Here is a 26,917-nt window from a genome sequence, read left to right as displayed (position 1 = left end):
ATTAGATCCTGAAACAACAATTTTGTAGGTGCAGCAAGCATGAGTGGTCTGGCTGGACTTTTAGATGTTCTCCTAGTTTGCCATTCCAACTAAAAAATCACCAACCAGAGAGAGAGAGAGAGAGAGAGTCCAACATTACACAATCTTGTGTAGCACAAAGTACAACTCCATATTCAAAGGGGTTCCATGCTCGTTTCCCAAACAGAAGCCCTCAAAAGAGGAGGAAATAAGTGCATAAAAATTGACCCAAAATGCTTACAGATGCCAACAGCTTATTTCTAAAATTCATTGTAAGATTCCAAAAGCATCAACAGCCAGAAGAAAGGGGAAAATCGTCATAATGAAGCAGTCCAATCTCAGTAGTAGTTCGTGTTGTAGAACTTCTTCAGGAACTCTGACGTTCCCTGGTCTTTGGCACCCAGGTCTTGCACAAGACCCCCACGTCCGATTACATACTGACCAATCACGTGATGCCGTTGCTTTGCATGTTCAGCAATGTTGCCTAGTTCCTCCATCGCCTTGAATAGAAGCATGTCAATTATCTGTTTAATGCAGCAGAAGCAGAACATTACCAAGGCTTGAGTAATGCAGGAAATGAACTCATGGATGCGACAGCATAACAATACAAGGGAACATCATGAAGCATAGCAACAAAAGAACAACACATTTAGTCCTTAAAGTGAAAGCTGTTGGGATTTGGAAACCTTTGCAAGAGAAGCATTTGAAGATCTTATGTGAACCCCAAAAACCTAATATGCATATGATATCAAATGGTAACCAAGAGCAATATTTCTGTGTATATCCTTGAAAATAAACTTCCTCAGCCTATTGGTGAAGCACTCCATGCTGCCACTTTTTTAACTAATCAAATCACAAACCAACTTACCAAGATTCCTTTTGCTTTTGCTGTACATACTTAAGCATGATACTTTAAGAAGCCTTTGGATGTAAATGTTACGTACATCATGTACACAATGCTGTGGATCTAAATCATTTACAAAGTTGGTGTATGCAATCAGTTAGTTACTTGGGCATCTAAAGCAAAAGGTTGCTTCAGCCAAAGAAGCAAACACAGCGTTATTTCATGGCATATCTATGGTGAACTCATCATTTGAACTTCCAGGCTCCAGGAAGTATCCAGTATTGATCGATTGATCCTACACATGCAACTTGCTCCCACTGTTTGTTAGCCATGGTTCTTTGTTATTGTAGACTAGATACATAAAAGCAATCATACAGTTCAAGAAGCTGGGTTGGAATATGAAGAGACCACACTCGCTTTTCCATCATGTACAATGTTGTATGGCCATATGGGTGCTTCAAAATGTCCAGTGCACCTGTAACAATACAGGTACCTCTGGGTTCCTGGTGTCGAGTGCTTCATGTTTATACACATTATATATTACCTACATATTTATATTTATTAAATTCTTTTCTCCATACGTACTAAAGATTCCTCTTCACAATCTCAAATAAGCGCAAGTGTGAGCGGATGCAATTCTACTGGTATCAAATCTCTCGTACCTATATGACCAACTCTAAATGTCTTTTTCAGGTGTGATGAGTCACCTGTATATGGATGGGATTCATCTATTCTGATTAATCCATGGCTGATAAAGTACCAAGTCAAAGCAGGCTGTACAACCCAAAACATGGAAAGCACCAAAATACAGATCATTAAAACATAAATGGAGAACAAAAAATCTTGTAGCAGATAAACCTAGTTGAAGCATGAGAGTTGATCTGAAGTGAACCAGGGGATGAGGATAAGCTGGACGTGTGAAATTTTGTTGGGAATGAAATTGAATGTGGATTTGGCATATCCAGCTTCTAGTTTTTGTTTTGACCTTATGCAATCAAGTAGAGCTCACCAAATGATGGTAATCTTCACAAGACTATTTTACATGGCTCTAGTTTTCATTATCATAAAATGCTCTCGTTTGTGTATTATACCATGGAAGGTATGCCCTTTGGCAGTTTCTGTAACCCTTGTCAAACACATATCATCAACTAATTTGGTCTATATTTTCACATTCCATTTGATGCTAAATCAGTTGCTAATAGGATCAATGAGCTATTCAAGGCTTCTTTCCATTGAAGTACTTATATGGAGAATGGGTTGTGCCTTACAAGTAGGAACTTGGTGATATATCACAAAGACGGGACTAGGTGCTAGGTAGACTGGGCTGTTTAATCAAGCCGTGCTAATTAAAAGACAGGTACTCCTAAGTTCCTAACTCAAGTGATAAGTGGTGGATGAGGATGATGAAAGTCAAAAATAGAATATCATACCAGGCCTACCTTGGTTACGGAGGAGAATGCTTCACAAGGGACAAGTGTTTAGCATGTGCAAGGGATGGGATTTTACCTTTGTTTCCTTCCTAGACAAAATCAACAACAAAGTGGAAAAAGTGCAGATTGAACATGCTACCTTTTGGAATGACCAACGGCTCATAAAGGGCCAAATGAACAACTTTACCAGTCTTGCTCATGTGAACTGCAGTCATAAAGTACTATACCATGGATGAAAATTGGTGGATGCACTCCAACACAACCTTGCTAGCAGGTCACTTTATGGGAAGAATTGATGTCTCAAAACTTCAATGAGAGATAAAATAAGTGAATGTCATTTAAGATGATTAGGACATGTTGCACAAAGACTTATTACAGCTCCTGTGAGAAAGGTTGAGATGATACAAGTAAAAGGAACTAGGGAAAGAGAGAGACCATTGAAGACTTGGAAAGAGGCAGTCAGAGGCAACATGAAGGATTGTCGCTTAAAGTTGTAGCTCTAGATAGACAGGAATGGAAAAATGGGACTTGCAAAGCCGATCCCATGTAGTTTGTATAAGGCTTCATGACGATGGTGATGATGTCAAAACTTTAAGGAACCTTCTTGATAGAATGAGAAGACAGAGAAGTTTGGAAGAATATAAGAAATGTGATCTTCACATCTAAGGGTATGTTTGGTTGAGCCACATGAGATTTGGATTCTCATTAGAATCCAAATCTCATTCGACCTGGTAACCAAACAAAAATAAAATGATCCTCACCAACCCGTGAGATTTCGAATCTCATGGGCTACCATGTGATTTCAAATCAACACCCCATGGTTGTCAAAAAGTAGTTGGGTCTCTCTCTCTCTCTCTCTCTCTCTCTCTCTCTCTCTCTCTCTCTCTCTCTCTCTCTCTCTCTCTCTCTCTCTCTCTGTGTGTGTGTGTGTGTTTTAGGGGCGCTGCAGTGCAATGGAAGGCGGAGGAGGCTCTCTAGAGGAGAACCGATCTGCAACTTACCGGAAGAAATCGAGGTCGCTAGAAAATAAAACCCTACATTGGGCAGAGAAGGGGAGATGCATTGTGAAGCTCGCCGGAGAGACAAGTTGGTTTTTTTTCTGCAACTGACAGCGATTGGGGGGGGGGGGGGGGGGGGGGAGGGAGGGTATCTAGCCGGATGTCCGGTGAACTCCACCGCCCCCTCATCCAAAACCCAAACAGGGGCTCTCCGTTGAACAGCCCCTGATTGGGGATTTTTCTGGGTTTTTTATGTCTGCAACCAAAATTGATGAGTGGCTGGGGGAGCTTGTCGGACGTCTGACAAGCTCCACCGTCCCTCATTCAAAACCAAAACAGGGGATCTCCGTCGAAGAGCCATGTTTGAGGCTTTTTCCTCTCTCTTTTTTATCTACAATGAGCGGTGATGGGGAGAGGAGGGGGGAACTCGCTGGACATCCAACGAGCTCCATCGTTCCTCATTTGAGACTCAAGCAGGGGCTGCCCTTGTTTGGGGTTTTTCAATTTTTTCTTTTTTTTGGTGATGATGAGAGGGGGGAAGGCGAGAGCTCGTCGGACGTCCAACGAGCTTTTGAATCCTTTCCTCACAATAAACAAACATGAGAATTGGAATCACATGAGATTTTGAATATCATGAGATTCCATTTCACTTTTGTAAAACACAACCAAGCATACCCTAAACATTCTCTCCACTTGTAGAACCACTGGCATCATGAGAGCTATTTAAGGGTTCATCACCTAGCTCTTTTCATATGACTGATATCTATCATATTGAGAACCTACAACTTAGTGGATGTCGTTGCGGGCTATTGTTTGCTTTGTTCTAAAAACACATGATTGGTAATCCATGTCCTTTGCCACTGTCTTTTTGGGAAACTTTCACTAAACTCTAAACAGGAGAAAAGGGCACACCTTTAAGAATTTCAACATGCATAGAGATCATAATAGGAAATTGGCTCTAGGTTAAAGGCAAAATATTACAGTTATTTTACAGCAATGGAGTCTCATGGTGGAATACAAATCTAAAGACAAGGGGAAAAAAAGTTCAAATCTTTGAAGGAAAGGCTTCCCAATTCTTGTCAATTCACGAGTTCATTCAAAGAGAGACTGAATTTAGGGCAATCATTAAGTGGCCTGGTTTCAGTACCCGTTAATTGGTTCACAACTTCACATAGAGTGCAGACCAATGTTGTGAAAAGTGTTGAGGCGTAGCGAAGCGCTATACCAAAATATGAAGCAAGGCGTAAGCCTCAAGGCATAGAGTGTAAGCCTCAAAAACATATTTTTAAAAACTTAAAAAATATCTAAAAACACTAATAAATAAAAGAAACACTTTTTTGATGAAGCAACAACCAATAAGAAATAGGAAATCTCAAACAAATACTAAAAAATTACAAGAATAATATGTAAAAACAACTTTAATGCAACAACTTGATCTACATAAGTATCTAACAAATAAATTATGAACATTCAATGAAAAATTAACAAAATCACTAACAATCAAATAACAAAATCACCATCATCATCATATAATGCATACTAGCATTAACAACCTAGAAATACAATCAATACACAATCACAAGCATATTTGCAAATAATCACACAAACTGAGATCAAAAAATTGACATACACAATCTTTATATAGACAAATTGAGAGTCAGTCAATTAATTGCACATACACATAAAAAAATACAAATACACAGTCATAGAAGAAGAAGAAGGAGGAGGAGGAGGAGGAGGAGGAGGGAAGAAGGAGAAGAAGAACGGAAGACGAAAAAGGAGAAGAAGAACATGAGAGAGAGGGTGGGAGGTTGCCCTAACCCATCGGGCCCTCCCCTTTTCTTTTAATTGTTTTTTAAACATTTTGGGTCAAAGGGGAGCTTTGACCCCCCATTTGACCCAAAGCTGATGAGGCATGCGCCTCACCTTGAGGCACGCTTCATAGTGAGGCGTATGCATCAAGGCCTACGAGACGCATACCTTAGAGCTGCACCTCAAGGCAAAAAGCCCCTCGCCTTAAGGCGAGGCACATTTTTAATAACACCGGTGCAGACAACAGGTTTCTTTCACACATCATAATTTCTTCCGTGCCCTCCACACCCAAATTCATTGGAATGGTGATGGGTTTCCTGCCTACATACTTGCATTAACAAAAAAAGAGAACCAACATAAACAACAACCTTTGTCACAAAGAAGACACTTTAAAAGTGATTTAGTACATATCCACTAGGCAGTCCTGTTAAAACTCAAGCATCAATGAATATTGAAGCTATTCATGAGAACAAGGCAATGCACAATTTTACACCAAATGGCCAAAAGCCACAATCCTATATTACCATTATACTTACTTCAAGAAGCACAACTCACAACATACAAAATTTCATCCAATTTAGTAATTAGCATACAATCAGCACCAAATTTGTCTAAAATGATCAAAGCAAAGTTCAGTTGATCCTTCAAAACCTGCCTTGAATTTTGGTGTTCAAACTCAGAATCAACATAAGACCACATAACACAGAAGTTGTAAACCTTTGGACGAAGCAAAAATATGTACTGATTAAAAGTATTAGATCATCTTTATAATTGGATTTTCCTCTGATGCATGAGATATTAGCTACTTTGAAACTGAACAGAGCAAACATTAATAAAAGGCGAATAAAATATGTACTCGTTCATAATGAATTTGACTCAATACTAGAACAAATATTTGAAAACTCAGAAAAGAACCTCTCAAAGGGATAAGAAATAAGAATGCATAGTCAAATTTAAAAGAAGAGCCAAGTTAGCAAAAATAAACATCCAAATGGTGCTTATACATAATTCATTTAAATGAAAGGAAGCAACATCAAAGGATCTTAAAGTTATCAGTAGATGGTATCATGCCTTCATGAACCTTTTAATGGTTATCTGCCTAAGAAAGAGATTTAATTGCAACACCATGCATCTCTAAGATGGTCTTTCCTTATAAATCAGGTAAATGCAAACAAAGGTGAAAACCACATTGCATCCTTTCAATTCTTGAAACTTCCTAACCCAGCCACTTCTTCATTGTCAGCCTGAGAAAGCTGAAATGTGGGGCTTGTAACTTCCATTTAGAGTTCTGAACCCATGACTCGGGATAACAAAGCAATCCAGCTTTGTGTATTTACCAACAGAACAAAATGCTAGGGAAAGAATACAACAACATAACCCAAATATTCTCCAAACCATGCAGCAAATAAGAGAGATGAGATTTTTCTTTTAGCACGGTAAAACTCCAGATTAGAACAATATGCACAACTGAAAATCCGAAAGAGTTCCCATGACTGGAAGGCAGCAAGATTGCAATAAAAACAGTGACCACTTTCAAAGAATAAAGATGCCATCATTTCTTGTAACCTAGTGCACTTCCTTCAAAGAGAGCTCTCATGGCTTCTTCTTCCATTTCTCTTTTTCCTCCTTTTCTCGTTTCCAAAACAAGGTGGGCAAAATGGATGCTCTGAATGGCTCCCATACCCTTGTCTCAAGAGGAAGATGTTGGGTCCCTTCCTCACGACTTTCTCTTTTTCCTTCACTCATGTAATGAAGTGATGAGAAACCATCCACAACTCCCATTGAAACCATCTTTTTCTAATATCTATCTGCATCAAGCTCTTTTGAATTGAAAGCTTTTGGTATCTCAAAATCTTGACAATCAGTCAATAAATGTGACATTTTCTTTGCAACCGCTTAGCTTTATTGCAGTTTTTTCTTTTGAATAATCCAATAAAACACTTGTTTTTTGTGGCTAATCTTGTGTAATTTCTTACCAACAATGGTATCTTCGCCCCACTTTTCACTAGGTATCAAGTCATAAAGGAGTGGAAGGGTGCTTCATCTTTTCTCGCACTGTTCTTGTTTGAAACTTTGAAGCATGATCAGCAGGCCTCCATATAAAAATTTTCTCGCTCAATGATAGTCGCCTTTTCTGACTTGAAACTATGTTAGACAAAAAGCTAGAGGCTGCCTAACAGCATGAAGCCTTCTTCAGATTCTCTCCAGCCACAATGTGATAAAAACCTCCCATCAACAAAATGACCTTATGGTGTTTTCTTATCCATCAAAGAGAAACCCTTCCTCTTACTTTTTCCAGTTGCTTTCTCTTGCAATCCACTTTGCAACTTCCAATTTTTTTCTTTTTGGGATTTTATGAGCCTTACAGTTATTTCTTATTTGTCAATGTGGTATAAGATTCGGAAGTATAAAACATGACAATCTAATGAAAGACAAAAGTGTTCTCCTTTGAAAGAGGTTTCTCCTCTTTCTAGTTAAATCCTTCCTTGGATCACCACTAACGATTCTCAAATGTTAGTGAGATGTACTATGCATCAATAAAGAACCAACAACAACGAAAAAAGAAAAATACCCAAATAGAAACTACTAGCCCTGAAACAAGAGAGAGGGAAAAAAGGAACAATTGGTTCATCTCGATTCTTAATAGGTACCCATGAAGAAGGATAGACAAACATTTTATCACCAAGAAAAAACCAAACAAAGAATGCACCAAAAATCTCCAAATCCCAACAAGCAATTGACCAAACAAACAACACAGCCAATGTATCCGTCTTAAATCAATCAACGCGATACCAAATAATCACAAAGGGCAAATATAAAATCGATCACTAACTCGTACCAAATCAACCAATTCAAGTATAAAGAGAACTTATTCGAAAGTAAAAAACAAGGAAATCGACCCTACCCACTATCAATCAACCATGTCCCACTAAGGACAATCAAATTTCGAAACAAAAGACGGTCTCCAATGCCAGAAAAAGAAAGGCAGTGGAAAGAGAGGGGGGGGGGGGGTCTTCTCAAAGTCATCTTTTTGTTTTGCCTTCCTCTTCCTTTTCTTTCTACACCATCAAGAAACCACAAAGAGAGAGAGAGAGAGAGAGGAAAACAACCTTGGGGTTGGTGATGTGGGAGTTCTTCCTGATTTCGGAGGAGATGGTGGATCGAAGCTGAGAGGGCGTGACGACGTCGTGGAGGTTGTGGACTTCCATGATGGTGGGGATTGATCTGCAGGCCTGCTTGAAGAACTCGATGGTCCTGCCCCTCGCCTCCTCCAGGCTTGCCGAGTTCGGCGGAACCTTCATCTGCCTCATCACGAACGCCATTGCCCCTTCCTGTCGTTGTTGCACCGCAGACCTCTCTCTCTCTCTCTCTCTCTCTCTCTCTCTCTGGGTATTAACGGGCTGGTTCGAACTCAAGTGGATCTCAACACGGATTCTGGCTTTGAGGTGTTGGTACTACCCGGTGTCAATAGGTTGGGTTTGACTCAGATCCAATCCGTACCAAACCTTAATGGGTCAGAGTTTGGTAATAAAGAGGAGGTTCCATTAGAATCTGGGTCAAACTCAAAAGATCTGATTAGTGCATGGAGCTGAGTATGGTTTGTAAAAATTTACACCAGACCCCGGCACGACTGGAGTTCTGATTAAACCCATGATTTTTCAATATAAAAATGATAAAAGATATTATTTTACTCGGTATGGATTGGGTTTGTTTCGTTCATTCATTTAAGATCCGAGTATAGTTTTTCATATCAGACCCAAGTCTGGACCCTGTATCCGTACCTCAAAGTCAGATCAAGGTTTGAAACCACCTAGGTCCGAATCAGCTCCGGCCGTTGACACACCCCTAGTTGGTACCAGGTGTGGACTCAAGTATGATTAGGTTCATAGTAAGAAAAACCATACCTGAGTCCTGTTAACATGAACCAGACTTGATCCATACGTGCTAAAGTAACATTTTTTTTATCTTTTTTACGCTGAAAATAACAAATCTTAATTGGAACTTGGGTCAAACTAATGTCTGGTATGAAATTTCACTCCATAAATTAATCAGACTCTTTGGGTTACATCCGGGACCTCCTTCTGCCAAACACTAACCCCTATAGAGTTTGGTACGGGTCGGATTCAAGACAAACCTGACCCATTGACACTCTTAAGCCCAAGAGACTTGAATCAACTTGGCTGTGGTTGATCAGACCAAGCAACTTGATCCAATTAGAGTAGAACATGTCCCGACAAGCCAACCCAACACCTTTTCCAGGATGTGGAAACTCCTTGATCCACTCTGTTGGCTGGGGCTAGAGCACTAACACCAACGCTAGCAAACTAAAAAGTGAGTGAGAGAAGCTATGCGTGCTCGAGGAATGTCCTAAGGGGTTAGGGTAGGTTCATGTAACTCAGAAAATCCTTACGGACCAAGTAGGGATGTAAATGGGTTGGACTGGGGTCGAATCTGAGCATTATGGAGTTGGACCTAATCGGATTAGGAGTTGGATTTGGATTCAGAGCAGGATGGAATCAGATAAAACCAAATATGGATCTGACTAGCTTAAAACTCGATATTTACACTTAATCGGATTCAGATCATAATTGGATTCAGACTTGGGTTCGGGCATCTTACTATTTGGATCGGTTGAAAGCCTTAAACCTGTTTTTAGTGGTAATTTGTCTTTGCTGGACTCTTTCTTGGTCGAATTCTCTGCGACCAACCAGATTGTATGATCTGTTATGTTGCTTTAATGAAATGTTTTCGTTTTCACTTAAAAAATAAAAGATTTGCTTATAGACAAATATAAAAAGATAAGCACATTTTTTGAGAATGAGGTAAAATACACTTAAAAAAAAAGCATATTCCACATAATGGCCAAAAAATTAGGTCAAAACATTCACACTTCAAGGCTAACCTCCCACTCGGACGGGACTTTATGCATTTAATATATACATGGTCAAACTACCTTGGTGGCCGTGTTTGGAAACGGACAGCTGGGATGAGATTTTTTTGCATTTGAGAGAGGAAGTAAGACTCTTCCCTTTATATTGGAATTGAAGAGTGGTTTTGGCAGCTACCACTTTTTCCAAGTTCGGCTCAAATGTGAACCAACCCATATTTTACCAATTTACATCCATATTTCAGTGTTGCACCTTTTTTTTTTCGTAATCTCAAACCCTAGGACTCCACCCCTCAAAGCAGCATAATAATTTTTTAAGTGATAATGGAAAGAAGGATTATCTAAAATTGAATATCAATGCTAAACAAAATATATGATATTATATCTTGATAAAACTAAGAGACGCCCTTCAAGCACATATCTCCACTATTTCGAGAAAATTTTTTAGTTTGGGGCAACCAATTTTGAACAATCATTTGATCAAAATATATGGGCTCTCAAGCTAAAATCAACCAATTAGAGATTCCTGCAAATAATTCTCTCCAAAAGAATTGAAAGATATTTGGAAAATTACTATGTCTCAAAAGTCAGGTTGGTAGACTAAAACCTTAAAATTTACAAGAAAGTCAGAATTTCAAAAAACATACCCAAAAAACTCCATTAAAGGTTTGGGAGGGTTTTCATTGAGGAGGTTTTTACACACACACACATATATATATATATGTGTGTGTGTGTGTGTGTGAACTTTTATGTATATATAAATAAATAATATATTATTATATATAAATATACATATATATTATATGTATATATATTCAGTCCGTCCCATTTAGGCCAATTGATCGGGTAGGCTTTAATAGGGGGCCGTTGTTGTCCACCCTATTGATGGGGGCGAAGTGGAAGAAAAGTAATTGTAAAAAAAAAAAAGCATGTCTCACAAATTGAGTTTCAGGTGAATCTCAGTTTCGCTGGCAAAAGTAGAGTTTCACTAAAATTTTTGGGTTTCACCATTTCAATTTTGTGCAAATCTCAGTTTTGCTGAAACTTTTAAGTAAAATCGTCAAAAATTCAACAAAAATCAAGTGGGTGGGTATGAGATGAGTATTGTGATATGTTGCGGTTATTTTCAGTAGTACCGTTATTTTTTGAGAAAAAAAAATGTGTAAAATGGGCACATGGGGTATCTAGGATCAACCTACCTTTTCCCTTTTTCTTCTCTCCACCTACCAGTCAGTAGCCGTACACAATCCATTCTTATTGTATAAAAGAGTTTGTATTTGATATTTATACGGTATATATTAAATCTTCGAGAAGGACAAGAATATGGCCTAATACTATTCCATCATTATTCATCTGCAGATTAGGAAATCTAAAGAAACTATGGTTTTTATATTGTGCTCTTATGTCTATATTAACGAATAATGGTTTTTGGCAAGTAAACTTTTCACATTTAAATATGTACAATAATATAAATACATGATCGAAGATAGTTAATAGCAGGTTTTAGTCATACTTTTTTAGGATAACCATGTTTTAGTCATCCTTGAAACACTAAAGAGTAATGAGCTGGTTCTGCCCTGCCCTCTCAAAATCACATTTTTTGTTGTTGTTTCTCACATCTAATACCATAGATGTGATCTATAGGTTTTGTATAGTGGGAACCTGTTTTTGAATTACCAGAATCTGAAGTTTTTTCGGTGATCCAAAATCAATGGCTATGAAAGTAAGTTTTTTCAGATTATAAAAATATGTTTTTTCGTCAAAAAAACATGATCCAAGAGTTGATTCACACTAAATAGAGCATGTTAAACACATCTAACGGTTCAGATCTATCATAAAGCACTTTAAAACTATAGGGCAGAATGGGGCAGAACAAGAAATAGAGCCTAATATGTTCCGTTCTCAACACTAAATAGATAACAATTTCTAAATGATGTTGAAAATATATCAATTTTTTTTAACATTGTTGTCCTCATGGAAAGTGAAATGCCTTGGAAACACTTTTCATGGTTTTTTTAGCACAATCAAATAATATTATATTAATTACATAGTTTTACTTTTCTCCATAACTTTAAGAATCATGGAAAAGCTATAAAATTGTTGTTTTCTTTATGAAATGGCTTAAAGGGAGAGATGAAGGAATATGTGGTTAAGTGAAACCTCAACTTCACTTTCAACAATCTCAAGCATGCATTAACAACAATGTCACACATGCACTACTAAAAGGCCACAGGAAATGCTAATTTTGTGTCAATAGATATCTTTATTTTCTCCTTGGGGATCTTTAGAATGACCACTACTTAACTTTTAATTAGCGACCATCAAATGCAATATGAATAACCTATCTTCCTTTCTTTGAAACAAAGAGCCCTTTCAGTTCTATCTGTGCCTCAAACAATTTTGTCCTCTCCATATTACCATATCTTTAGAGTCCATAATTTTATATGAGGAACCACTGAACTCAATTACTTGCTGCCGTTACACTTCAGTTTTCTATTCAAGTTTATCTAGTATAGGTACTCAAATTGATTTAATGATCGATTTTTAGGTTTTTGTCATAAACTTAATTGGTTACTTTCAATTAAGTAAATCAATGGTACTCAAAATTAAGGCATTTCCCATTGATATAAAAACTTTTGTACCAGAAACAATGTCAACTTCAATTATAGCCCCTCTGAGATGTAAAATATATCTTTTTTCACCATTCCGTAGGGTATGCGACAAATGTATGCTAGAATAATATATAAGGAAAAGGTCATTTTCTATGCAGCGGCACTGCAGCATCCATTTCAACATTTTTTTGTGATAGACACCACACCTATCTCAAGAAATGACAAGATTAGTGGCTGTCAAGGGGGTCGCTGCAAGTATGCAGCTACGGGTCACTGCAAGCATACCGCACCCCTGCATATAATGTGAAGTCAAGGAAAACTGACAATGAAGTAAGTTGGAATATCCCTGTGACATAGCTTAGCCAAGGTTTTGTGGCTGCTGCATTTTACAACACCTTAAAGCTGCAACCAGTCATTTCTATACAAAACTTTCACAAGATTAAGTGCTTAATTGGGTTACAATGACTTATGGACCAACAAATTCCCGTCTCATGTCAAAGCTTGGTTTCAACTTTCATCAAATGCCATCATCACCATTCCAAACATACGAAAGCCAATCCCTTGTTTAACGAAAGGCCATTTTGGTAATTGATGCATCCATATTATTATATATATAGGTCTAGTAAACGAGGTGAACGAGCTGAGCTTGAAGTGTTTAAGCTTGGCTCATTATTGTGGTGAGCCAAGCTGAGTTCAGTCGAGTTCAAACTCATAATGAGTCCGAGTTTGAACTGGCTTGTTTATAAAAAAAAAATAGATTGGTTTAGAGCTGAAAGAAATAGGATTACAAAAAATATATATGTAAAATATCTATAAAATAGATTTAAAATATATTTTGAAATACCTAACAAGCTTATAAGAGTCGAGCCGAGCAGAGTACCTGTTGTTCATATTCAGCTTGCTGAGACTATTTTACGAGTTCGGATGAGCTTACAAGCCGATTATGAGCTGAGCCAAGAGTGGCTCGGCTTGTTTCCCAACCCTAATTATATACGCATTTACGTAGTAAATCATATACATACAACATGTACCTAGTTTCCTTGACCACCGCTGCATCAAAAACGACTCTTTGGACACTTCTCTAGATTATCCTCCCAAGGCCCACTCACCAAATTGGACTAAATGATGAAGTGGGACAGGGAAACCAGGAGAAAATGCTGTCCCCCAACAAGAAAGTCTTCCTCAAAATGGTCGTTTTCCTCACGAAGCAGGCCCATCTTCAGTAATAAAAGCGCTTCCCACTCTTGGGCACCCACCCCTTGATTCACCACATGCCAGAAGATGGAGCCTGGTTCCTTCACTCCGCTTGCAAGCTCTTATCTACCGCTGGAATCTAAAGAAGCTTGTGATTTTATCACTGTGGTGTTGCCATATGAGCACAAATTCTCCAGCAATGAGGCCTCTGTTTCGCCTGGATTCTGCCATCTTGATGTTCCATTCAATGGTTTCCAAGTGAGCTCATGCAGTACTAAAGTTGCAGATTACCCATTGGAGTCCTCCATCTCTTTAGAGGAATTGGATGTCTTGGAGGCAGAGTTGGTGTTGATCCATGATGTTCTGATGAAGGATGTGAATGCGGGGAGTGCTGGTTTGGCTGAAATAGGGCTGGGGAAAGATACCCAATTGGGGAAAATGGCTAAAAATGCGGAGAGACCACTCCTGAATGAGGCCCCTGCTGAAAAGAAAGGTACCCAAGTAGCCACAGTGTCTGTTGATCTCATTCAGAACAGGAGACCCTTCAAATGTTCGCATTTGGGGTGTGAGAAGACGTTCAAGAATCCGCAGACGTTGAAAATGCACTATAAGACTCATTGTTCTGATGAGGTTGCACTGCAACTGAGCTCAGAGTCGGTTCCTCAGGCATCCAAGGCAGGACAGAACAAGAAGATTCCCTGCAGATGCCCGGTATGCGGCGGGACTTTCGTGGGTCTGTACGAATTGAGGCGGCATTTCGGGAGGAAACACTCGGAGGGGGAGAAGACGCATCGCTGCAAGAAATGTGGGAAGAGATTCTACATTGAGGTGGATCTGAGAGACCACTTGAAGCTCTGCGGAGAACCCATTGGATGCAAATGTGGGATGAAATTCGCATTCAAATGCAACCTTCTGGCTCATAAGAAAACTCACCCGGAATGCCTGCAGCCACCTCCGAAGGCCGAACCCATGTTCTTGGTCCAGAAGGATTTGCCGAAGTCTCGGGATCGAATTCCATGCCTGTTGAGCTAAGCACGACTGCGATCATGTGTTGGAAGTTGGTATAATCTTTGTGCAATTATATACAAGAACTTGATTTTGGTAGTTTTAAAAGCTAAGCGTTCGCTCCATGGAAGAGTTTGGGAGTGAATGATGTCTTTCTTTTTCTGTCTTTCCTGTTACATGTTCAGGCTTATGCTATTGAATTTTGGGTGACACCATAGTTCTTTAGGGTAAAACTTTGTTCTAGGATTCTGTCATTAGTAGGGAGACTTGGTCATCTTTTTGATGACTTGAGCGCTCGCGTTTCTGTTGAGATCAGCTGAAGCGGAAGACTTTTGTTAGTTATGACTTTTGAATAACCTCTAGTTTTTCAGCTCCTTACATTTTACATTTCTGTGGGTGCATTGCTTCATGATTGAATTTGATGGGCTCATAGATTAAGAAATGGGACTCATGTTTTTTATCCTTCAGATAGATAGAGCATGCTATTGTTTTAGTAATTTAAATGAATTGAAGAGGGATTGTTTCGTGTGCTTTGTAAACTTCTTATGTGCCCTTTCTCAGTGCTTTTTCTGTTCTGAACCTTTGATGGCCGTGGATTATTTGTTGTATGAATAGCTTTTCCTAATACTTTACTGGAATGCATCTTTTATATGCTTTACAATTACACTGTAAAGTAACTGTTTTTCATCCTTAGGCCCATGATATATTCTATGAAGTGAGAATTACAGAGAATATAACTCTGAAACTGATGGTCCTGAATGCTATCTGAGAAGACATTGCATGCAGACTGACAATTTGTTGCTAAAGGATAATTGAGTGTCTCTACTGGGTATACTCTGGTACTAGATTATTTCCATGAACTCCACTTTCTCATGGCCCATGATACCTGGGCTTGGCTATTATCATGAATAAGAAAAATAGATATAATATCTCTAACTCCTATTCTTTTATTGTCAAAGGAGATTAGCGGCTCTGATGCCAATGTGACAATCCAAGTTACAAATCCCACAGTTAATAAAGGTAACCTCATCCCTTTCACTGTGCATGCCTCATCATTCATCAAGGCCCATGAATTCTAGCCACTCCACCTTAAAATGGGATATATGGATATCAGGGACTATAGTGCATAAACACAGCAATCTAATGATACAAATGCATGCTTGCTTCCTTCCTTGAATGGATAGGCCATTCATAGATGCAAAATAATAAACAATGACCAATTAGGAAAGAGAACTTGTAAACTTTGTTTATTTATCTATCTTATGTCCAAATTATAAAATGGATGAATTAATTAAAATGTGACTAAAATGTTCTAAGCTTCTAATATATAGGAGTTTCTGAGGGTTTCTTTGCTTTACCCAGTATATGACTGAATAAGTTGCAAAAACAGTGTATGACTATTCTAAGCTTCTTTCCCAATTCCCATTATGTAAAATCATAGTCACCTATATAGTTCAAGATAATTTCTCGGCGAGCTCGTTTCAAAAAGTGATGAATCTTGGGAAAATCTTAGAAGCCTTAAAAATTGAAAAAATATAGATAATAATAAGAGACATAGGAAAATAATAGGTTTTCTATTATTTTTATTGTAACAAATATAAAGAAATCTAAAAGTTTTTAAAATACAAAAGAAACCAAAAAAGAGAAAAAATATACTTAAAATATATAAAATAAGTTTTTTTACGCTTTACTATATGGTACGGAATGTTGGGCTGCCAAGAGACATCATATTCAAAAAATGAGTGTAGCTGAGATGCGTATGCTTAGATGGATGTGTGAAAATGCAATAAAAGATAAGATTTGAAACGAAGAGATACGTAAGAAGGTAGGCGTTGCATCCATTGAAAATAAGATGAGAGAGAATCGTTTACGGTGGATTGAACATATTTGGCGAAGGCCTAATGATGCTCCAGTTAGAAGGATGGAGAAATGGGAAAATATATTAGTTAAAAGTGGTCGGGGTAGGCCTAAGAAGACTTGGATGGAGATGATAGAAAAGGATATGAATGCTTTGAACCTCACTGAGGACATGGCATTGGATAGAAATGATTGGAGGAGAAGGATTCATGTGGAAGACCCAAAATGATTTTCTTTTTTGGTTCATATCACCGACCCCAATTGTTTTGGGATGAAGGCGTAGTTGTTGTATCATGATAATATCGCAATATTTTCATTTTGGCGATATTTTGAAAATATCGCAATATTTTTCCAATATTATCGGCCTAGTTGATTTTGTCGATAATATTGTGATATTTTCAAATAGCAGTGATTTCAGTGACACTGTAAAATGTTGCTTAATGAGGAGAACATCCATGTGCTACTTTCTAATCATCCTGCTTAAGCCCAAGGATTTTCAACAAATGGTAATTTCCTTTTAGAAAAATTGAAATTATTTTACGCACTTGAGCTGGGGTTTACATTACGCAACCATTCAATGTTGAAATTCGTAACTGATCAGTCCACTAGAAATGGATAATACATACAGTAACACTCATTAAGATTGATAAAAAAACATGCATGTACGTTATTTAATAAAAGCTGCACACGATATTCTCTTAAAGTTTTAAATTAACAAGAAAAACAAAATGCAGTAAAGAGCAGCTCTTAATAGGAAACTGGAGCTCATGTATTTAGTTCCTACAATCTGCATATAGCTACATGCTTTCCAGGAAAACCCATGCTCTGTGTTGCACATACTAATCCATTTTCAACCTTGAGAAGGAAAGATTGAGGTATAGTTAATACCAACTTTTCCTCTGATAGATCTTTGCCTTGGGGATGAAGAATATAAAGGGGGAAGAAGCAATGAGGGTATTCTGCCATAAATTCTATAAAATAGTTAATTGAAAAAAATCCTGTAAAATAAACCCGCTTATTCATAGTTTAGGCCATGCAAATTTGCTGTTCTTTTATCACTTGTCATTGTGCTCATCATTATCTTGTTCATCATGGTTAGCAGTTAATTTATTATTTCTTTTGATTTTCTTATTTCTGCTTCTGTTTAAAAAGAAGGGTTACAAGAGGAGTAGAGGACCATTAATAAGGTTTTTTTTATAATCACTATTAATAAGAATTTACAAATGAATGGTTGAATTAACAAAAGAAATTTTGAGTTTTCTCATTGGAGGCCTCTCTCTATTTTTCTGCACCAATAAATTCATATGTCAATCCTTATTAACACTATCATCAAACTACTCTCTGCATGCTGATAATTTGATTACTAATCAATAAAGAAGAATACTATGAGATTAAAACTTAGAGACCCAAGACGAAAACCCAAGGCAAAAGCCAAGACCAATATTATCACAAAAGAGAACCCATCCAATGGGATTTTACCATTTTGTGCATATGATGTAGAGTCTCCATTCACACCTGCACATTAATATTGGCCCAAGTTAATTCTCATTTTAAATAACAAGGGTTATGGGCAAGGATGCCCATGTGCTTCTAGCATCTTTGTTGATGCCCATGGAGAGGATTTTGTCAAGTACCTAATTTTTTTCAGTGCCAGGTCGAGAGTGAAGCACTCGCCTTTTGTGATACCATGCTTCCTATTAATGTATACACATATAATGTAAACATATATATTTGTATGTGTTTACATATGTATGTCTATACATATATTATTCATGGGCATTTAGTCTTTTCACATGTGTATTTCAAATAAGTGTATTTTCATTTTTTTTATTCCTTTTATTTTTATTATTTGTTTTTCTGTTTTTATTCCCAGCCATAAAGGGATTTTTGGAAAATGGGTAGGGAGTCGTTGCACCCTAGGTCCCAACGACTCCCTAGGGCCTTCTTTTTGTATATAAAGGGGTGAGACCCCTCTCTCCATTCATGTATTCTAAAAGGGATTATTCCCCAATAATATCCATTACTTTTATGAGTGTTTCTCAGCCCTTAGTGTCTCATTCTTGTGTTTTCGTGTATTGACCCATAAGAGATCATATTCTCTAAGTGTTCTCTTGCCATAAGTGACACATCAAGGCATATTCTTTAGTCCGTGACATGCTATCAGATCCTATCGACTTCTTTGTGTATTTCAACTATTTCTCAAGCATATTTTAAGGCTTTGTGAAGATAGTGCCTTGCCTCGGGAAGCATGCCTACCAACCTTCTTGAAGATTGGTCTCCTTATGAATGCATAGAGACTTAAAGAGTTAAAAAATTTCTCAAGTATTTATTTCTCTTTTTCTTTTTTTTCTCTTGCTTTGTGTTCTTATGTTCTATGTCCGAAAAAGAAGTGGTGACAGTAGTTCCAATAAAATTTCATAGAAAGAACTACAATTTATGGGCTACTTCATCAAAAAAATCCTTATTGGTAAAGGATTTTGAGAGTATGTTGATGGTTCCACAATAGAACCACAACTCACTCTTACAAAATCCATTAAAGAAAAAGATGAAACCATTAGAAAGGTGGTTCTTAAAGGAGAAGAAAAGGAAAAAGCTCTTATAGGCTATAAGAAAGCTTTGAAGGAATGAAAAATTACACATCTCAAGGTACTTTCCTTATTTATGGAAAGTATAAACGAAGATACATGTGAAACAATTTTGGAGTTTGAAAGAGCCAATAAAGCATAACCCTTCATTAAGCAAACATATACTCAATGTGACATTGCATTTCGATAGGAGCTTCAAGACAAGATTTACAATTGTAAACAAGAAGACTTAAATATTAAAGAGTATTTTGGCTCTCTAAAAAAGTTATGGATTCAAATGGCTAAGTTAGAGCCCTTTTGGGAAACTCCGAGTGATGCGCAAACTAGAAAGAAGCAAATAAACAATGAGCAATTCTTTCAATTCATGAGAGAGTTGCGACTCGAATTTGAACAATGAAAAGCAACATCATACATAGAAGACAAGATGAACTTTTTATTCAAGAGGTTTTAGGCCAAGTTTACATGGAAGAGACTAGATTAAGGTCTCAAAATGAAGCAAAAAAAGCTAAGACCGGGTGCCAACACTCATACATACAAACCCCTGCACTTTTATAAGAACAATAACTATGGAAAGAATCATGTGTATGAAGGAAAAATGGGTGGAAGGAGAAGGGGAGGCTTTTTTTGCCATAATTGTGGGGGAACCGGGACATATTAAACATTTTTGTTCAGAATTCAAAAAAAGATAAAAAGAAGGTTGCTTCGGTTCTTCAAGTAAATCAATTTCGAACATGTATCTTTCTCAACTCGTGGAGGCATTGCAACCTCTACTTAGAGGGCAATCTGTGACCGGCACCGCCGTCTCCTCTTTTCCTCTAGGTATGACTTATTGATTTTTAGACTCGGGTGCATTATACTTTTAAATTGTAGAAGCTCTACCAATAAAAGAAATGTTTACGCTACCGATGAAACCTCTATTGATATTAATAGAATTGGAAATTTTGAAAAATCTCATAGTTTTAGTATTCTTTAAATAATTTTTTTTTCTAAAACTAAATTTAAATTTACTTTATGTTTCTCAAATCACTGATCATGGATGTAGAGTCTTCTTCATTTCTAACTAATGCTTAATACATGATATCCAATCCGGGAGACAAATTGGGGAAGTGCATAGAGAAGGCGACTTGTATTATATGGATCATTGAAAATTCTTGTTAAGACTTTTTTCTTTAATGTTAAAAAATTGGATACAGTTTTGTGGCATCAAAGACTAGGACATCCTAGTGTGTATAAATTATCCAATATTCCTCATTTGAGGATCTTTTGTAATGAACAAATCTCTTGCACTGGTTGTATTCTTACAAAAATGAAATCAATTCCATATCAAGAGAGGTCTTTCTTTGCTACTAAACTGCTTGAACTAATTCATTCTGATGTTTGGGGTCCTAACCCCCTTGCTTCCAAGGGACGATACACTTATTATGTTATTTTTGTGGATGATTACTCTCACTATACTTGGATATATTTTAGAGGATTATTTTTATCTTCATCTTTTCCTCTTAAGTTGATTGCTTATTCTGATTCTGACCGGGGGAGAGACTCAAATGACAAACGCTCAACTACTGTTTTTTGTGTGTTTATAAGAAATTCTCTGGTTTCATGAAAATGTAAGAAGCTACAAAAAGTATCTCTCTCCTCCACATAAGCCGAATATCGAGCTACGACAACTGAAATTGTATGGTTTAGGCATCTTCTCAAAGATATGGGAGTATTCGTAAGAGAGTCGTCAAGACTATGTTATGATAACAAGAGTACCATCTACATTGCTGGAAATCACACATTTCGTGAGCAGACTAAGCATATTAAGATGGATTGTCATTATGTTAGCGAAGAATTTTTAAAGAAAACTATTTTACTATTATATAATATCAACTTGCAAATTTCTTCACAAAAGACTTGCCCTCTCTGAGGTTTCATTTTTTATTAGACAAACTTTATGTGATTCCACTATAAGTTTGAGGGGGAGTGTTAATATATGCACGTATAATGTAAACATATATATATGTGTGTGTGTGTGTGTGTGTGTGTGTGTGTGTGTGTGTGTGTGTGTGTGTGTGTGTGTGTGTGTGTTTACATATGTATGTCTATAGATATATTATCTAGGGGCATTTTAGTCTTTTCATATGTGTATTCAAATAAGTGTATTTCATTTTTTTTATTTTTTCTGTTTTTATTTCCAACCTTAAAGGGGCTTTTTGGAAAATGGATAGGGAGTTGTTGGACCCTACCAGGCTAGAATTCTAGTTATTGGGTAGGTCCTAATGGCTCCCTAGGGCCTTTTTTTGTATATAAAGGGGTGAGACCCCTCTCTCCATTCATATATTATAAAAGGGATTATTTTCCAATAATATCCATTATTTTTATGAGTGTTTCTCGACCCTTAGTGGCTCATTCTTTGTTTTCGTGTATTGACCCATAAAAGGTCATATTCTCTAAGTGTTCTTTTGCCCATAAGTGGCACATCAAGGCATATTCTTCAGTTCGTGACACTTCGATCATTTCTAGCTCACATGCTACCTCATTCGGAAGGGTTGTATCCTATGTCACATGGATGCTCCATTTTAACTTCCACTCTTTATCCCCTGATATACAATTCGTATTTGATACTTCATAAAAGGGGCCATATCCCCGTATCTGCAACTGTATCCATGTGATATAGGCTGAGTCATGCTTTCTCCCATTATCACTTGCTTAGCAGGCAAGGAGTCCTACATGCATGCCAACTTGGAAGGTGCAAATTGTAGTTTATCTTCTCCTCTTCCTCTTTCTTATTTTACATATAATTAGAAGAAAACTGGCAGCAATAAAAAATGATGATATGACGTGTAACTTTTGTTTTGTTGTGAATCTATAATAAGTTAGATAGGTGTTGTAAATCTGAGGGTTGGGTGAATCTAATGGCTGGAATTTGTTCTGGGTAACAGCCCTTCTAATATGTATCTGCATATTGTAGTCTATCTTGTGTGTGTGTGTGTGTGTGTGTGTGTGTGTGGTATTTAACACCTATAACAAATTCTGTATTTAATTGAAACAGTGGGGCCTAAAAAAAAAATCAATGTCTTAATGAATAAACATCTAAGATAATTTGTGTACAATACAAGGTATGACATAACATGAGAAAGAAAAGAACTGATAATAATGACAACCAGGGCTTGGTTGGGCTTTAAGGAAAAAGGAAAACCCAGAATTTTACAACTTTGGATTTACAGAATTAGCTTGACTAGGTGATGGAAACGTGATTCATAAGGATTATCCTTTATATTAGTGGATATTTGATATATCTGTTCTCTTTCCACATACCTTAGTGGTCAATGCACCTTGTCAATTTGCTCAGTCATATATTCGTGTTTAATGCTTGATGGTTGGTTATATTTTCTTCTAACTATTTCTTCCCAAATAAGTAAATACATTGATTTGTCCATATATTTGTGTTCAATGATAAATCTAGCTGGATATAAATTAAATGAAGCATTTCTGTTTGCTTCCAGCTTTTTTTAAGCCAAAATGTGGTCTGTAAACTGTAGTTGAGTATTTTTGTTTCTTCTGAAAAGATTTAATGTACTGGTTCAAATAGGTTGATGACAAGGTCCAGTTCTGGGTTCCACAATTGGTATCAACTAATTGAGACTTAATTTGTCCTGCACGGCTTCCCCATGCTTTGCTCATATAGTCGTCTGGTAGGATCAGTTGTTGGATCCATGTGACAATTTTCTGAATGTTTCTTAATGCAACTAATAAAGTAGACAAATTAACAAATATGATGTTTCATGGAGAAGCGAATCAAGGACAAGACAAGTTGACAACAATAGTTTGGCTGTGAAACATGGGATGGATGCAAGATTATGTGAAGCTTATGGGGAAAAGTTCATAATCAATTATAATGGTGGTAGTTTGAAGACAACTTCCAGACTTTCATGATAGATGGAAATGAATGGAACTGTTCAAGGTTATCAATGGATGTCAACACCTTGATGGTTTGTGGCAAATTGAGTGGTAGTTTGAAGACAACTTCTAGACTTTCATGGGTTTAACCGTGTGATGATTTACAAGGTATGTTGCTTATTGATATCGTATGAGAGGGCGCATGGGATTTATAGATGGGTAGTAAGTGGTGAAAGGTTAGCAGGAAATTAAACAGTGTAAAATTTAGTGCTTCTGAGTTTTGGCTATCAACAGTCAGAACCTAAGTATCTTTTTTTTTTTTTTGGGAGGGGGGGTTAAGCAGACCCCTACCAGATATCCCTTGAGCCCCATGTGGCAGAGGGATTCGAACCTGGGCCTTCAGCTTGGCACAGGACCCTGCTTACCACATGGGATACCACCTCGGTGGTAGGACCTAAGTATCTTCCTTTCATGTTTTTCATAGTAGAGCATGTGCTATCTCCTATGAGTGAAAACTGCCTTCTAACTAGGGGTGGGCATTGGGCCGGCCCGACCCGGCCCGTTTACTAACAGGCCAGGTTTTGGCCCGGTTCTTAATGGGCTTGGGTTCGAAGAGCATCCCATGACCCGTCCCATTGGCCCATTATGACGCGGGCCGGGCAGGGTCCGGCTCTGCCCAAACCCATTGTTAGGTTATTTTTTTAATAAAATTAATAAATTATTTTTATAATTTCCAAAAAAAGAAAGAAAATGAAAAACGATAAAATTCAAAATTTCACATTTGATAATCTTCAAAGTATCCAAATCAAAAGTTCATAACAATATTTTGTCCATGACATAGTATTTGAACTAACAAATCAACGTCAATTTTCCAAAATAACATAAAGCACTATCTTGAATTCTAGTCCTATGCAAGACAACATGCTTTATTCAATCCATTGATATGTTTTACCTATATGCAGCATAACCTATAAAAAAACAAAAAAAACAAAGAAAAAATATTTAAAAATGATTGCAGTTATTCTAATCAAAGTTACAAACCCAGTCGCATAAAATTATCTTTCTCTCTCCTAAAATTAGTGCAAATAATTAGGTAAATAGTAAAGTTCCCATAAAATTAATGCAACTAATTAGGTAAATAATAATTATCAAATCACTATGTAATTAGTTAATTTCATTAATTTTTATATTATTAAAAATTAATAAATAGCTGAGGCCTGTTGCTGGCCCGATAGCCCGTGGGACGACCCGGACCCAGCCCACATATATAACAGGCCGGGTTTCAGCCCGGTAACTAACTGGCCCGGACCTAAATCCTTGACCAAAACCCGGCCCATGGCGGGCCTAGTCGGCTTGGCCCATCGGACTGCCCGGCCTGTTGCACACCCCTACTTCTAACTGGAGAAGGCAATAATTTTCATTGGGTATTCTGTGGATAGTATTAAACTTTGCGACAGTTTCAGGTTCTTGTAATTTGTAATATACATGAAGCACCTAACCGAATAGCTAACATTATAGAATGTAAACTGATAGGTTAATTCCCAACCTTTTTTTCTATTTCACTGTATATCTTTGTGTGAATTCATCATGATCCTAGAATCAACAAAGGCACATCTAACACTGCCTCAAAAATGTGGTTTGGCATCCATGGTTTATTAGAGTATCAGTCCATAAAATTACAGCAATTTGTCAAGCGATATCCCTGATTGTAATTTGTGTGCACCTGATGTGTAAAGGCAGGAGACGCCGGGTAACTTATGCCAATAGTGAGATGGACCTCGACCAAATTAAGCCATAATCCTGATTTGAGTTGATGATGTGCTCCTCCCACGAACAAAACTAGAAGAATGTTAGACGTGGAGCATAGTGTGATTGTGTGAATGCTAAAAACGTTGTTTTAACAGACATGATTTTCTAGAAGTTTCTTTTTTTTTGTGTTTTTGGGCCAAAATAAATAAAATAAATTAATTAAAATAATATGATAAAGAATATCAGATGAAAAAAACAGGGTGAAAATTTAATAAATGAAGTAAATAAAATGGTAAGGAATATCAGATAACAAAAGGAAGCTGAAAGAATCGTCTTAGACATCTTTTTCCTAAGTTGATAAAATAATTTAATGAGAAAATGATGATTCTTTTTGTGTATTGCACATTTCATTGATCTTTTAATATCTATCAGGGACGTTTGTTACACACCCACCCACAGGAAGGCACTTTCTGGTGAAAGGGATGCCGTATGAAAGAGTGCTTCCCCATGGGAGGTGGTTTGACCTCGCTGTCATAGAAAACAAGGATTGTGCATTTAACAAACGGCCTCTGATGCTTCTTTCCCACAGATGCACGTTTGTTTCACCTCCCCACCACCACCACCACCACCACCCTGCATTTTTTGCAACATTTTTCTGACTGCCTTGGTGAAGGCTACCATTGATAACTAAAAACTAACTTCAAATCAAACTCTCATGACCAAGAATCACATTTTCCTAAAAGCGATATGCAAGTAGCAATAACAAATTCCACAGTAAAGGGAACAACTAGAATTCCCATAATATTATCACATGCAGAGATACTGACATTTTACTGCTTTACGAGTCACCAAGGTTGCCAAACGTCAATATAAAAAAATTAATATTGACCATTCAATGGAGTTATGTGTATTCGGTGTTTGATCAAGTTACATATGAAATATTCAATGAAAAAAATTGCCTTGTGATGCCAATTTCTCATAACTGGATCATGTCACCTATCACACACTGAGGGTATGTTTGGTTGCATCTCATATGATTGTGAATCACATGAGATGGAATCAAATGTGATTTGAAGTCATGATTTCAAATCACATATTCCACCATGTGATTTGGAATCACATGATATTCAATTCAAACGTGATTTCAAATCACATTCTGTTTCTTTTTTTAGAGGAAGCAAACGTAATTTCATGGTGGTAGGTGTTAAGCAATCACCATCCCAGTCATGAAAAAGACAGCAAGATGAAGAAGAACAAGAACATAAGTGATGCAGATTTAATTATTCCACCCCAGCCAGTGAAGATTGTCATCAGGCCATTTGCTGGTGTCCTTGACGATGCGGATTTGGTACAGGCTGGCCCTTTTGTCCTCGAGTATCCCACCTATTCCTCTCATTCCATAAATATCACCACTGATAAAAGGCACCATATCCATACATATCTGAACTTTCGTCCATAACAAAAGATCCTTAGGAGCAAGCAACAATGCGCTAACACAAGGCTCAGCTAGGAAGGACAAATCCAATTTCGGCCAGGCTTTCTGAAGAAGCCACATGAAAGCTGGACAATAGCAGAAGAGGTGTGAGGGAGACTCAGCAATGGCGCAAAAGTAGCAGACGCTCACAAGATGGAAGCCACAGCACTTAAGGTGCTCTTGAGTGGGCACCTGATGAATAGAGACAAACCAGCCAAAGACCAGCCCTTAATCCAGAAAGTTTGGCCAAAATTAGAAATCACATTCTGTTTCTCATTTGCATGAGATTCCAAATCATATTTGAATGCAACCAAACATACCCTGAACGTTATTCAATTTATGTAAATCAACCACATTTTATAGATTTCATCACTTTAACGAGTTCAACAAAGTCGCTTCCAGTAAGAGGCTTTTAACTAAATTGTCTCAATTCAAGGCATAAGAATGGATCAATCTTTAGCCATTTTTGCAATTCAATACAATGGACATCAAAAAGTTTCAAGGATGGCACCCATTTCTCTAAACGGCTCATACAGAGTTTGGCTTTTGGAGCAAGGCAAACAAAACTG

General features: G+C 37.4%; 1 protein-coding gene across 1 annotated transcript; it reads right to left on the bottom strand.

Annotated features, from left to right (window-relative positions):
- Nucleotides 1-152: 152 nt before the first annotated feature.
- Nucleotides 153-8,517, bottom strand: LOC149814146 (NADH dehydrogenase [ubiquinone] 1 alpha subcomplex subunit 6-like). The gene is made up of 2 exons (XM_089990334.1): nt 8,213-8,517; nt 153-542 (listed from the first exon to the last, which is right to left on the bottom strand). Exons 1-2 carry the CDS (start codon nt 8,423-8,425, stop codon nt 357-359), a joined length of 399 nt encoding a protein of 132 aa, XP_089846460.1. The 5' UTR covers nt 8,426-8,517; the 3' UTR covers nt 153-356.
- Between the last annotated feature and the right edge of the window lie 18,400 nt (nt 8,518-26,917).

The sequence above is a fragment of the Nuphar pumila genome, chromosome 15 (assembly GCF_984573655.1).
Source record: "Nuphar pumila chromosome 15, dmNupPumi1.hap1.1, whole genome shotgun sequence".
NCBI classification, from domain to species: Eukaryota; Viridiplantae; Streptophyta; class Magnoliopsida; order Nymphaeales; family Nymphaeaceae; genus Nuphar; species Nuphar pumila.
The sequence above is the reverse complement of the archived record's forward strand: the minus strand, read 5'-3'. Positions and strand labels throughout refer to the sequence as shown.